The sequence below is a fragment of the Balaenoptera borealis genome (assembly GCF_965194805.1).
Source record: "Balaenoptera borealis genome assembly, chromosome: 20".
NCBI lineage: Eukaryota > Metazoa > Chordata > Mammalia > Artiodactyla > Balaenopteridae > Balaenoptera > Balaenoptera borealis.
Genome location: NC_138879.1, coordinates 61,071,883 through 61,085,925, shown reverse-complemented (window position 1 = coordinate 61,085,925; position 14,043 = coordinate 61,071,883). Strand labels below are relative to the sequence as shown.

Below are 14,043 nucleotides of genomic sequence, written 5' to 3'. Positions count from 1 at the left end.
TCCATAACGTGCCTTACTTCACCTGTGTTTTATTCTGAGAATGATCTTATTAGATTCTCCTATAAAAGTTTGTTTGGGTTAATTAGTTAATTAACATTTGAGAACCTGCATATAACTAGTACTACTCTGGGCACTGGGCGATACTGACGTTAATAAAACACAAAAATCTTTACCGTCATGGAGTTTTCATGCTACGCTGGAAACAGGGAAGTCCCTGGTGGTCCAGTGGTTAAGACTCCTCCCTCCCTATGCAGGGGGCCCGGGTTCCATCCCTCGTCAGGGGACTGGAGCCCACATGCATGCCCCAACTGAGTCCGCATGCCAACTAAAGATCACGCACAGGGCAGCGAAGATCCCACGTGCCGCAACTAAGACCCGGTGTAGCCAAATAAATAAACAAATATTAAAAGAACAAGTAAATAAATTCTTTGGGTAAGGAGATGAAGGATTTAGGGGGCTCGTGAGGTCCAGTAGGGTGGAGAAGGCCTCGCTGGGCAGGCGGCGTCTGATAAAGCCACGGGCTGGGGGCGGGCCGGCTCCAGGCGGAGGGGCTGCAGGCACCAAGGCCCTAGGCCAGCGTCCCGACCACAGAAGCTTCACCCCACATCCCTCCCGCCGGGCCCTGAGCTCTAACTGCCGCGACAGCATCTTTATTTCTCCGTCTTTTCGGTGCGGAGGTGGGCCGGCGCGGGGCGCAGTGAGCAGCCCCCGAGAAGCCGGCACCTGTCCTCACGGACCTCCCGCACCTGCGGGGTCCGCCGGCAGGTGCACAGGCCGGCAGGTGCACAGACCGCCCGGCGGACGCGGGACCCGAGCTCCCGGAGCCGTGAATGGGCAGCTCGCGAGCTGGACGGCGACGCGTCGGCGAAACCTGATCGAGCGCGCGAGTCCGTGGTTCCCTGCTTCCCATCGGGAAGTCCAGATTCGCGGGCGGCCTGACCGGATTCACCGGACTGCGACCCGGTGCGGCCCAGCGACCGCACCCCCCCACCCCACCCCACCCCACCCCACCCCACCCCACCCCACCGCCAGCTCCGCCGCTGCGGCAGCGCCCGCCGGCGCAAACAGGTACCGTCCCGCCTCGCCTACTCGGAGGGCGGGACGTCACGCGGCCGCCGCTGACCAATGGCGGGGGTGAAGGGGCGGGGCCTCGCCAGCTCCACCCATCGCCAGCCCAAGCCCATGGGGGAGGGGCCGCCGGCGGCTGGCGCATGCGCGGTGCGCCCCGGCGGCGATGACGTAGCCCCATTGCGGCCTCGGCTACCCGCGAGCGCAGCGCGGGCGGCGCCCGCCACCCCGGTCGCGCGGCTCCGCTTTGTCCCGGGCCTGTCCCTTGGCCGTGCCGCCCGCAGCCCCGCGTCGCGCTGGCGTCGTCCTCGTCTCCGCCGGCGCCCCGGCGCGAGCCGGACGGCGAGGCCATGGACGCGGAGCTGGTGGTGACGCCTCCGGGCTGTGCGCACCTGGGCAGCTTCAAGGTGGACAACTGGAAGCAGAACCTGCGTGCCATTTACCAGTGCTTCGTGTGGAGCGGCTCGGCGGAGGCCCGCAAGCGCAAGGTGCGCCCCGTGCAGCGCGGCCCTGCGTGGTGGTGGGGGGAGGGGGGCCTCGCTCTCCGTCTTCCCCTCCCCCACCTCCTGCACGCCGGGCGGGGGCGGGGGCGGGGTGGGCGCGGGCGTGCGTGCGGGGGGGCGGTCTCTCCCGGGGCTGCCGGGTAGGAGGGGGAGGGTCCCCGACGCTGCAGCGCGGGGCGTGTCTTAGGGACCCTCCGGGCGGGGTGGGGCCGGGGATGGAGGCGCTGAGAGGGCGAGGACGCAGCTGCCGAGGACGCGGCCTGTGCCGCCCACGCTGTGCAAAGCCTCCGCTGCCCTGGCTGGTGCCTGGGGGTTGCTGGGTCGGAGGCGCGGGGTCACCGGGATGCGGGTACAGCCGCCGAGCGCCCAGAGTTCGCAGGGGCGCCCGCCCCGCCCTCTGAGTGCGGGGCGCCCCTGGGCCCAGGTTCCACAGGGACGCGCGCCCCTCATTTGAGCGCGGAGCGCCCCCGGGCCCAGGGTCCGCAGGGACGCGCGCCCCCCATTTGAGCGCGGGGCACCCCCGGGCCCAGGGTCCGCAGGGACGCGCGCCCCCCATTTGAGCGCGGAGCGCCCCCGGGCCCAGGGTCCGCAGGGACGCGCGCCCCCCATTTCAGCGCGGGGCACCCCCGGGCCCAGGGTCCGCAGGGACGCGCGCCCCCCATTTGAGCGCGGGGCACCCCCGGGCCCAGGGTCCGCAGGGACGCGCGCCCCCCATTTCAGCGCGGGGCACCCCCGGGCCCAGGGTCCGCAGGGACGCGCGCCCCCCATTTCAGCGCGGGGCACCCCAGGGTCCGCAGGGACGTTCCGGGACGCGCCAGCTCCCCCCAGGTGTGCACGGGCGCAGGTGCAGAGCGCCGCGAGTCCTAGAAACCAGCCGGCTCTGCCGCTTAGAGTCGCGTGTTTCCCGCACGCCGGGGATTGGCGGGGTCCCCTGTGGCTGCGCAGGAGCGGGTTTTATTAAAGGAAGGACTGTCTAAAGGCAGGTGGGACTGGGGCGCCTCCCTGAGGTACTGAGGAAACGGTACACAGTGTCCTGTTTCTTGGGCGCAGGTATCATCTAAGCGGTTAGGCTTATTAGTGATTTGGAAATCAGAAAATGACATTATTTCTTTCTCTTATCTGAAGAAGCTGTTTTTACCGTGCAGCGCGATTTTGCAGTTCGCAGCCTGAGGGCAGGCGCTGTTAGGGAGTGTCCACCTTGAGTAGCATTTTTTTATGGGAAAACTAACATCTGCTGAGCATGTAGAGAATGTTAAGCACCAGTTTTCTTTATTTTTATCAAAATTGGTGTTGGGAAGCATTGCCTGTTAGAATGAACTGAAGTCGGAGATGAAATAGAATTCTACGAGGATGGGAGTGAGATTCTTGCTGGTGGAATTGTGTGTCCTTAAAATGAAATCGCCTGGTTGATACTGTTTTTCAGGTGATAATCGTGTTATTGCTCCACGTTGTTTGTTGGTCAGTATGCATGTGACCCATCTCCACGTTGGGTTGAGGACGGAGCCCCTGCCCTTTTACTCTTTCCCTCCTCGTCGCCCCCCACCCCTGTAATTTTTAACTTGAGTCAAGTTTAACCCATCATTAACTTTGCTGAATTTCCTGAGGAAAGGATCACTTTTTTTTTTCTTTTTTGCTTATATGTGGCTTGGATTAATCTTCCAATGTCAGTTGCTTAGTTTGAAAGCTGTTGAACCACGTATGTATTACTGACTAGTAAGAACTTGAGCTATAGACAGACAAGAAGTGGTGTGAGAACCTGTTCTAGAACTCGGGTCTGTCAGGCTGCAGTGCTTTATGGTCGTATCCCAGCAGTGAACCCTTATGTCCTCCATCTGTCTATTCCCTGAATGTTGGGGGGTCCTGTGCACTTCTACAACCCTAGTGGCCCAGCCAAAGAGGATTTGGTTTGAGGAATGGTGAACAGTGAGTAATGCACGTTTGGCAGTTTGCAGAGGTTTCTCAGCAGATGTGCAGGCTTAGTAGTTAGGTTTTTTTGTTGTTTTTTTTAAAATTTATTTTATTTTTGGCTGCGTTGGGTCTTCGCTCCTGCACACGGGCTTTCTCTAGTTGTGGCGAGCGGGGGCTACTCTTCGTTGCGGTGCACGTACTTCTCGTTGAGGTGGGTTCTCTTGTTGCGGAGCACAGGCTCTAGGCGCACAGGCTTCAGTAGTTGTGGCACACGAGCTCAGTAGTTGTGGCACACAGGCTTAGCTGCTCCGTGGCATGTGGGATCTTCCTGGAGCAGGGCTCAAACCCATGTCCCCTGCATTGGCAGGCAGATTCTTAACCACTGCGCCACCAGGGAAGCCCAGTAGTTTGGTTTTAACACCAGGAAGTTGTCTATGAAATACTTCAACCTAAGTTAAACTTCTTTGAGGTTGCTCAAAGAAGCTGCAGTGAGGTCTCAGCTACAGTGAAATTACAGGGGTTAAAACTCTGTCTCCTCTAAGTAGAGGTGGGTTATGATTTTTATATCCAAACTTTGATTTTTCTTTTGGTGGACAGAGTGAGAAGAGCGTGATCAGATTTGATAATTTTCTGAATGGAAAAATGTTCCCCGATTGAGGACTCAGAGCTACTGGATGTCTCTGGCATGTGTCTTACCACTTGAGGGTTTGTGTGTGAAAATGGAAACGGGAAATGAAGACATCAGGAATTTTCAGTTCTTCTGGTTTTTATAACTTAACCCAGTCTGTGTTCTATTTTGAATATAAAGACACTTTGAGGGACAGGTAACGTTGTTTTAAATAATCCCTTCTGTCTTCTTGAACGGTTTCTGTGATTCTAAAATTTTCCAGCAGCTTGTCCTCAAAAATACAGAGCACTTCTTGTAGCCGTGGTAAATATTTTTACCAAAGTACGTCACCACAAAGTGCAGAAGCATTGGCACTTTTGGACCATTACTGATTTTGCTTTAATTTGGACAGTAATCTGGAGGACAGGAAACCATCTTGAAGATTTCTTGGCACAAAATTTGGGGACTAAGGCAACCCTTTGGGTAGAAAATCTACGAGAGGTTTTTTGTTTGAGAAAAGGGGCTGGAGAGAAGGAACTGTTTCTAGATGCTCTCAGGCACAGAAGTCAGACCTTGCTTGCTCCAGCATTTTTTCTGTTTCTACATTTGTGGGCTTAATGCTACTATTTAAAGAACTATGGACCGGACACCCTTTGGAAGAAAGTGGGCTGATTCCATATTTTTTTAGATCTCCCATTTTCTCTTCAGTCCAGAGTCAACTAGCTCTTTTTTTCTTTTTTATTGAAATATAGTTGATTTACAACGCTGTGCCAATCTCTGCTGTACAGCAAAGTGACTCAGTTTTACACATATAGACGTTCTTTTTTTAAAATATTTTTTTCCATTACGGTTTATCCCAGGAGATTGGATATAGTTCCCTGTGCTCTACAGTAGGACCTTGTTGTTTATCCATTCTATGTGTAATAGTTTGCATCTACCAACCCCAAACTCCCAGTCCATCCCTGTCCCTCCACCCCTCGGCAACCACAAGTCTGTTCTCTATGTCTGTGAGTCTATTTCTGTTCTGTATATAGGTTCATTTGTGCCATATTTTAGATTCTACATACAAGTGATATTATATGGTATTTTTCTTTTTCTGACTTCACTTAGTATGATAATCTCTAGGTCATCCATGTTGATGCAAATGACATTATTTCGTTCTTTTTTGTGGCTGAGTAGTATTCCATTGTATATACGTACCACATTTTCTTTATCGGTTCATCTGTTGATGGACATTTAGGTTGCTTCCATGCCTTGGCTATTGTGAATAGTGCTGCTGCTGTGAACATACCGGTGCATGTATCTTTTTAAATTATAGTTTTGTCTGGGTATAGCCCAGGAGTGGGATTGCTAGATGGTATGGTAATTCTATCTTTAATTTTCTAAGGAACCATCATACTGTTTTCCACAGTGGCTGCACCAACTTACATTCCCACCGGCAGTGTAAGAGGGTTCCCTCTGCTCCACATCCTTTCCAGCATTTGTTATTTGTTTGTTTTTTGTTCATTTGGCTGCACTGGATCTTAGTTGTGGCACGTGAACTCTTAGTTGCGGCATGTGGGATCTAGTTCCCTGACCAGGGATTGAACCCAGGCCCCCTGCACTGCGAGCGTGGAGTCTTAGCCACCGGACCACCAGGGAAGTCCCCAGCATTTATTATTTGTAGAGGTTTCTTTAAAAATATTTAATTTATTTTTTTGGCTGTGTTGGGTCTTCGTTGCGGCACGTGGGCTTCTCTCTCTAGTGGCGGGGGCTCCAGGGTGTGTAGGCTCTGTAGTTTGCAGCCCACGGGCTCTCGTTGAGGAGCACGAGCTCAGTAGTTGTGGCGCGGGCTTAGTTGTCCCACGGCACGTGGAATCTTAGTTCCCTGACCAGGGATCGAACCCGCATGGATTCTTTGCCACTGGACCACCAGGGAGTCCCCTTGTAGAGTTTTTAATGATGGCCGTACCGACTGGTTTGAGGTGGTACCTCACTGTAGTTTTGATTTGTGTTTCTCCGGCAGTGATGTTGAGCATCTTTTCACGTGCCTCCTGGCCATCTGTATGTCTTCTTTGGAGAGACGTGTATTAAGGTCTTCTGCCCAGTTTTTGATTGGGTTGGTTGTTTTTTTGTTGTGGAGTCAGAGCCAACTAACTCTTAACCCCAGGTTTCTGTCTTGAGGAATTGTAATCATAATTTTTAAAGACTATTTGAATAGTAGGTGTCAAATAGCAAGATACTAAATACCTGCCTTAAAATTTACAGTATTTGTAGATGTCCAATGACAGTTTCTACACATAAGATAATTGTAGCCTAAACATACGTGAAGGAATGTGTAAATAATTCTAGATGCTGAGATGTTGGTTTTACTGAGAAAGATTAAAATTCATGAATCCACATAGTTTTAAAAAGTAATTACAGAAGTGATGATATGAATATGTTCTCAGTGTTTAAAAAGAGAACAGTTCAGGACTTCCCTGGCGGTCCAGTGGTTAAGACCCCGCACTGCCAACGCAGGGGGCAACGTGTTCCATTCCTGGTTGGGGAAGATCCTGCATGCCGTGTGTGGTACGGCCAAAAAAAAAAAAAAAGAGCACTTCAAAGGCATATACAGCAAAGTTACACATTTTTGTTTTTGTAAATATACATGCTGTGTGTACTGTTTCCTTTTTTCATTTGTTCCCTACGCGTACAGATCTCACTCTTTTGAACTGTGCAATTAATATTCCATTGGATGGAAATGGCATTGTGTATTTTGCTCTCCCCCATCCCCCAGGCTTTCAGTTTGGAGGATTTACTAAGAATTTGTAAATCTTAAGCCTGGTAATCAGTTTTAAGAAGGAATAATCTTGGGCAAGACCCTTTTAACTGCATGAGTTTTGGTTTGCTGAGGGATTGAAATGTGATTTGTCTACTTGATACAAACCTGAGATGCATTTAAAAAGTGCAGTTTTATGTAAGGGAAACAGTAGAGAAATTTTTTAAAAAAGTGTAAAATGTAAAAAGTCTAAGATAACATACTTTCATAGAGTACAAGTGGAATGCCCTAACTTTCATTTTGTATCTTTACGAAGGGACAGTATAGCTTGTCAGCCTATGAACACTTGCCTAAGAGGAGGGAAGCTTTTGTAGTCAGTATTTCATTTTATTTTATTTTCAATTTATTTTATTGAAGTCTAGTTGATTTACAATGTGTTAATTTCTGCTGTACAACAAAGTTACATTCACACATGTATACATTCTTTTTCATATTTTTTTCATTATGGTTTATCACAGGATATTGAATACAGTTCCCTGTGCTGTACAGTAGGACCTTGTTGTGTATCCATCCTATATATGCTAGCTTGCATCTGCTGATCCCAGCCTCCCACTCCCCCCCCCCCCCCCGCAACCACAAGTCTGTTCTCTATGTCTGTGAGTCTGTACTGTAGATAAGTTCACTGTGGTATTTTAGATTCCATATATAAGTGATATCATGTACTTTCTGTTTCTGGATAGTCAGTATTTTAGAAGCATGGTTCAAGCCTTTGGTTGTGGTGTGGAAGGGGAGGTCATTTCAGGTGGAAAATGGTCTTATTTATCTTGAGTCAGTGTTACTTTACTATGTGTTTTAGAAGAAGATTTATTCTAGGGTTCTTACTGGTCGTCTTTTTTTTTATCAACGTTGCTTCAATTCTAGAGTCTGAGATCCGTCTCCTGAGATCTGAATGAATCTCTTATGTTTGAACTTTTTAGTAGAAATGATCTTTGGAGAGTAACAATTCAGCTGTCACTGGCTTAGACAAAATACCTGAAGTGACAGGACACAGCGTCTGGTAGGTGGTAGACCGAGAGCTGTGAAATGTCCAGCGTTACTGGCTCCACCAGTGGCTAAATTAGTATTTTTTGACTCTGCCAGGCACTTACTTGATGGTGATGAGAATACGGCAGAGAGCTGTCTCCTGTCCGTCATTTTTCTTTTTTAGTTCATTTTTTAGATATGTCCATTTTTTTTTGTTTTGTTTTTTTTGTTTGTTTTTTTATGTCCATTTTTTAAAGTAAACTTTCTTCCTTTTCACAACTTCTTGCTTTGCAGAATTGACTTTTGCTTTATCTGTTGATGAATTGGATCTTTCCAATCATCACAACAAAGCATTGCAGCGTTCATACTAAGCAGGGGACAGGCCATTCCAAGTAAAAGATCTAAAATGAAAACAGTTTTTCTTTTGAGGTAATTGTAGATTGACCAGCTGTTGTGAAAAACAGCAGAGAACCTTTAACTGGTTTCCCCTGATGGTAACATCTAGCGAAACTAAATACACTGTTACAGCCACGAGTCAATATCGATACAGTCAGCCCATTTATTCTTGTTTCCCCAGTTTTTACTTGTGCTCATCTGTGTGTGTATTTAGTTCTATGCAAATTAATAATAGTCGTTTTAGAGTTACAGAAAAGTTACCAAAAATAATACAGAGGGACTTCCCTGGTGGCGCAGTGGATAAGACTCCGCGCTCCCAATGCAGGGGGCCCGGGTTCAATCCCTGGTCAGGGAACTAGATCCCACATGCGTGCCACAACTGAGATTTCGCATGCCACAACTAAGGAGCCCGCCTGCTGCAACTAAGACCCCGCGCCAAATAAATTTAAAAAAAAAAATACAGAGAGGTCCTGTATCAACCCCCCCATCTCCTCGATTGTTAACTTTTTACTTTTCTCTGGTATGTTTTGTTACAACTAATGGCCAAGCTTGATACGTTATTATTAACTAAAGGTCATACTGTATTCAGATTCGATTAGTTTTTCCCTGATCTGTCCCAGAACCCTCTCTGGGATCCCACCTGAGATTTAGTCTGAGTCTCAGGCTCCTGTGCGTTGTGACAGTTTCTCAGACTTGCCTTGTTTTTGATGCCCTTAGCGGTTTTGAGGAGTGTTTGAGGAGTACTGCTCAGGTATTTTGTAGGATGTCCCTCAATTTGGGTTTGTCTGATGTGTCCCTCGTGGTTCACGGCTGTGGTTCCAGGTTTGAAGAGGAAGCCCAAGCCTTTATTTATTAAGGTCTGCACTTGGTGTGGCAGGTGCAGGTGAGAAGCATCTACCACCGCGAGCTTCACAGAACACCTCACGCCCTCGACCCCGCGCTTCACCCGCTCAGCGCTCTCCCAGCCTTTCGTCCCTGGGTGGGGTCCCCTCGTGGCTGTACCGATGTGTCTCGGTCGCCTCACCCCTGGTCCGCACACGGCATCTGCTGAAGAGCTTGGGGCTTTGCCGGGATCATTTCCCGGGTCTGGATTTGCTGGTTGCAGGCTTGGGGCACGAATTCATCTTTCGCTCTATTTCCTGCAAATTGGCAGCCGATTCAGAGGCTGCATCAGACCTGAGTTGAGCCCTCGGGCGAGATCTGAAGTAGTGCTGTGTCTTTCCTGAGGGACCTGCTGCCTTCAGTGCCCAGACCTGAGGAGGCAGGCGTCAGGCAGATGTTGGGAAGCTGAGGTTTCCAGAGACGGAGGTGACCGGCCTCACAGACGCCTGTTCTTGCCTCATCTTAACCCGGCAGCACCTGTAGCGGAGGGTGTGTCCGTCACTTTCATCACCTGTCAGCAGTTCTGGGGAGGAAAGCGGGAGCAACAGGTTAAATGAGGTTCTAGGAGAATCCGACGGCTTCTTGTAGGCGCTTGTAATGGACAGTTGGGAGGTGATCAGAAATTTAAATTAAGAACAGCGGCTGAGGTGGTCGGTCCGGGCGGGGCGGGGTTGCTTCTGCCAGGTGTGCGCCCTTCGACCTTGGGCGGCGCCACGTCTCTTGGGCTCACTTGTTTTTCATTTATGATAATCCTACTTTGTATTTACATAGCATTTTGCGTTTTATAAAGCAGCTCTCACGTAGTTTTGTTTTGGAACTCACAGTGCACTTCAGGTGGACTTGGCAGTTAAGTCTCCTGACCTGCACAAGGTCACTGATTAAATGCCAGGTCTGGGCCTTGAAATTAGGTCAGTCTGACTCTGAAGTTCGTGCTCCAGCTAAATTATTTGGGCATGTTTTCCAGCGCGACCGAGTAATTCTCCAGTCTCAGCCGACACCAGCTGGGCGTCACACAAATCTGACTGTCTGACTCGTCGACCTGGAGTTGGCGGCCAATCCTGTAGGTTGAGGGCTCAGTCCCACAGGATGCGCCCACTTCAGACACCAGTCATAAGGCTGTGCTCCCCTCCTCGGGCTCACAAGGCTCAGGGAAACATTTACGTACGTTTACCCATTTATTATAAAGGTTATTACGAAGAATACAGGTGAGCAGCTAGATGAAGAGATCCGTAGGCTGAGGTCTGGGGGGTGCTGAGCAAAGGAGCTTCTGTCCCAGTGAAGTTGGGGTGCATCACCCCCCCAGCACAGTGATGCATTCACCTGCCCAGAAGCTCTCTGAACCATCATTTAGGGTTTTTATGGAGGCTTCATTATATAGTCACGATTAATGGTGGTGCAGTGCTTAAGAATTCACCTGCCAATGCAGGAGACACGGGTTCAAGCCCTGGTCCGAGAAGATCCCGTGTGCCTCAGAGCAACTAAGCCTGTGCGCCACAATTACTGAGCCTGCACTCTAGAGCCCGCAAGCCACGAGTACTGAGCCCGTGTGCCGCAACTACTGAAACCTGCGTGCCTAGAGCCCGTGCTCCTCAACAAGAGAAGCCACCGCAATGAGAAGCCCGTGCACCGCCATGAAGAGTAGCCCCTGCTCGCCGCGACTAGAGAAAGCCCGCGCGCAGCAGCGAAGACCCAATGCAGCCAAAATAAATAAATAATTAATTAAAGAATAGGCAGTGATTAAATCGTTACACAGGTGTGATTGATTAAATCATAGGTTGTTGATGGAGGTTGGGGAATGGAGCTAACGTCAAAAATGAAAAGATAATGTGAAAGAGAAATTCATATTAGTTTATAGGTATAGCAATTCTGTATTGGTAACGAAGTAGCAGTGTGATTGCTTTATGGTAGTTGAGTGTAATCAAATTAATACAGTAGCCTAGCCGGTGCACTAATGATCGAATCATTGTAAAATGTTCATGGTACACAGCATTGCAGACATGTTCATAATACAGTATTGGAAACGTTGTTAAATTAAAAAGTTACCCGTGATGATAGACCGATACGCAGTATCTCCGATTATGAGGAGAGGGGGAGCAAGGGGCGCGTGCTGTATGGTAATTCTTTGAAAGCAAAGTTATAAAACAGTAAGAAATGGATACTTTATTTTATATTAAACATCCCTTACCTTATGCCTATGTGAGGATAGGCTATCCACTTCGCTACAAGTCTTGCATATAACGTTCTACACACATATTTTTTGTATATTTATTGAAAATCCACACATAAGTGGACCCGTGCAGTTCAAGCTTGTGTTGTTCAAGGGTCAGCTGTACATTTATCTGGATTCATCAGTTTTTCCTTTTGGGGCTGTTAAGTTTGGTTAAGGCCGTGTTGGCCCGAGTTCTCTGTTGCAAAACATAACCTTTTCTCGTTTAATTAACAAAAGTAATATCTGGGGTGATACTTTGAAAATATCCAACACCCCAGTATACATACATATATGCATATGTATACACACGTGAATACTTTGATGTATTTTTTTCCTTTATTGAGGTGAAATTCACACAAAAATTAACCACTTTAAACTACCCAGTGAGTTCCCAGTGTTGTACGGTCACCAGCTGCCTCTGTGAAGCTTCAAACCGTTTCTTCGGCTCCCCACTCTCCCTCCAGCTCCTGGCAACCTCTGATCTCTGTTCTCTCTCTGGATTTGCCTCTTCTGGACATTTCATATAAACGGAATCACACACTATGTGACTTCTGGTGTCTGACTTTTCTCACTTAGCATGTTGTGAAGGTTCATCCACGTTGTAGCGTGAATTAGTACTTTGGTTTTTTTTATGGCTGGGTAGTACTCCGTTGTGTGGATACACCATATTTTGTGTATCCATTGATCCACTAATGGAGATTTAGGCTGTTTCCACCTTTTAACTATTGTGAATGACCCAATATTTTTTCACCCCCATTTTTTATTTTTGCCTGAATCAGTTATTACTATGATGATTATAAAATGAAGGCTTTGTAGTCTTGTCTTTTCTACTGCGGTAGGTGGATTCCTCCCATGAAGAAGACTGCGCAGCGTGTGTGTACAGTGTCAGTTTCAGAGTGGACTTGGGGGATTCTTTTTTTGTACAGTGTATAACCCATTCTTTCCGTTACTCATTTTTGTGCTCAGATAGGGCCAGAATTGCCCAGCGGGAATTCCCAAGCTGTCTCCCCTCCCTCCTCATGCCCATCATGCTGGAGTCACTGGCTTGTGGGAGCTGCCGCTCATGGAAGCACCAGCTAAGCCGAGCGTTTCCGCCTGGGGCAGGTGGCGCGTCCTTGGTGTTTATGGAAAATAGGTTTGTGCTTGGGACTGCCTGTCAGTGGAGCCCTAGTTATAAAATCTGATTCAGGGCCTTAAAATGAGTCCTGAGCATGGGCTTTATTTATGTGAAAAAGGTTTAGTCAAATTGTGTGTGTGTTTATATCTGGGGCTTTCTTTTCCCTGATCTGTTTCAGGATGTGACCAATTTCTTTGTTTCTGGTTGTAGCCCATCTGCCTCTGTTTAATTTCTGTAGTTCTTTTTTTGTGCAGCTAAAATTCTTGAAGCCTTTTTTCTTTAGGCAGATTTTTCTTTTGTGAAGTTCTGCAAGAGAACAGGTGATACAGATATGCATTTAAAATTCAGGGGTTAATTTGGATCTGTTTTTAAAGCTTTTGTGTGTTTTAAGGGGAAAAAATGATGTGTTAAAATTATATACTTATCTTGATATGTCTATATTTTCAGGATAATGCTAGTCTTGAATTCTTTCTCGAATTATATAAACAGAATTGGATTTCTTGTTAAGTTCATAGAGGAATTTTAATAAAATCATGATCACACATTTAATATATCCTGAGTGATAAAAATAAGGAATACCTCTTAATCTTTTCTTTACATCTGTAGCTGTAGTGAGCAGTAAAGAGATTCCAGGAATCTGTTCCTAACAGTATTGATATAAAAGAAAAATTTCAGAGGTACTGGGAAGCATCATTTGTTACACATCAAGTAACTATTATGTAATTTAAAAATTTCCCTGTGTTAAAAAATAAATAAAAAATAAAAATTTCCTTGTGTTACTGAGAACAATTAGAGTTAGTTAATTCCTTAGATTGGTCATTGGAAGAATAAATAGATGATACAACTGCTGTTTCTAGTATTGCAGCGTTTTAGACAGGTCTTTCCAGTGACCCTCGCACTCCTGTGGAATTGTCCCAGAGCTGGGGTTCCTGCTGGGAGGGGGCAGGCGCCCCCTGCGACCCAGGGTGGAGACCAGGGATGTCGCTGGACATCCTGCCATCCACAGGAACACCCTGCGCCACCCGGGCGCGCACACGGGTCCCCTGTGCTGAGGCCTGCGTGGGGGCTTGACCATACAGGGTTTGCAGAGCTAACCTCTTCCTGGTGTCAAAAAAAAGGTAAGTAACTAGCCATTGAGAGCGACTCTTTTTTAAAAAAAATTATTTATTTAATTAATTATTTTTGGCTGCGTTGGGTCTTTGTTTCTGCGCGTGGGCTTTCTCTGGTTGCGGCAAGCGGGGGCTACTCTTCGTTTTGGTGCGCGGACTTCTCATGGCGGCGGCTTCTCTTGTTGCGGAGCACGGGCTCTAGGCACACGGGCTTCAGTAGTTGTAGCACGTGGGCTCAGTAGTTGTGGCTCGTGGGCTCTAGAGCGCAGGCTGAGTAGTTGTGCACCGGCTTAGCTGCTCCGCGGCAGGTGGGATCTTCCCGGCCCAGGGCTTGAACCCGTTTCCCCTGCATTGGCAGGCGGATGCTTAACCACTGTGCCATTAGGGAAGTCCCGAGAGTGACTCTTAGTCAAGAAGAAATACGGTGGTAATGATCAGAGTTGCATCTGGGTCCAGAGATAAACTGTACGTGGAGGTGAAA

General features: G+C 48.3%; 1 protein-coding gene across 2 annotated transcripts in view; it reads left to right on the top strand.

Annotated features, from left to right (window-relative positions):
- Positions 1 to 1,238: 1,238 nt before the first annotated feature.
- Positions 1,239 to 14,043, top strand: part of USP22 (ubiquitin specific peptidase 22) — a 32,356-nt gene continuing 19,551 nt past the window's right edge. The window contains exon 1 of one of the 2 annotated variants that reach the window (XM_082374504.1): positions 1,239 to 1,556. In XM_082374504.1, the coding sequence (XP_082230630.1) occupies positions 1,419 to 1,556 (138 nt within the window). In that variant the 5' untranslated portion in view covers positions 1,239 to 1,418. The remainder of the gene's footprint in view (positions 1,557 to 14,043) is intronic. The other variant, XR_014238918.1, reaches the window with a different exon arrangement.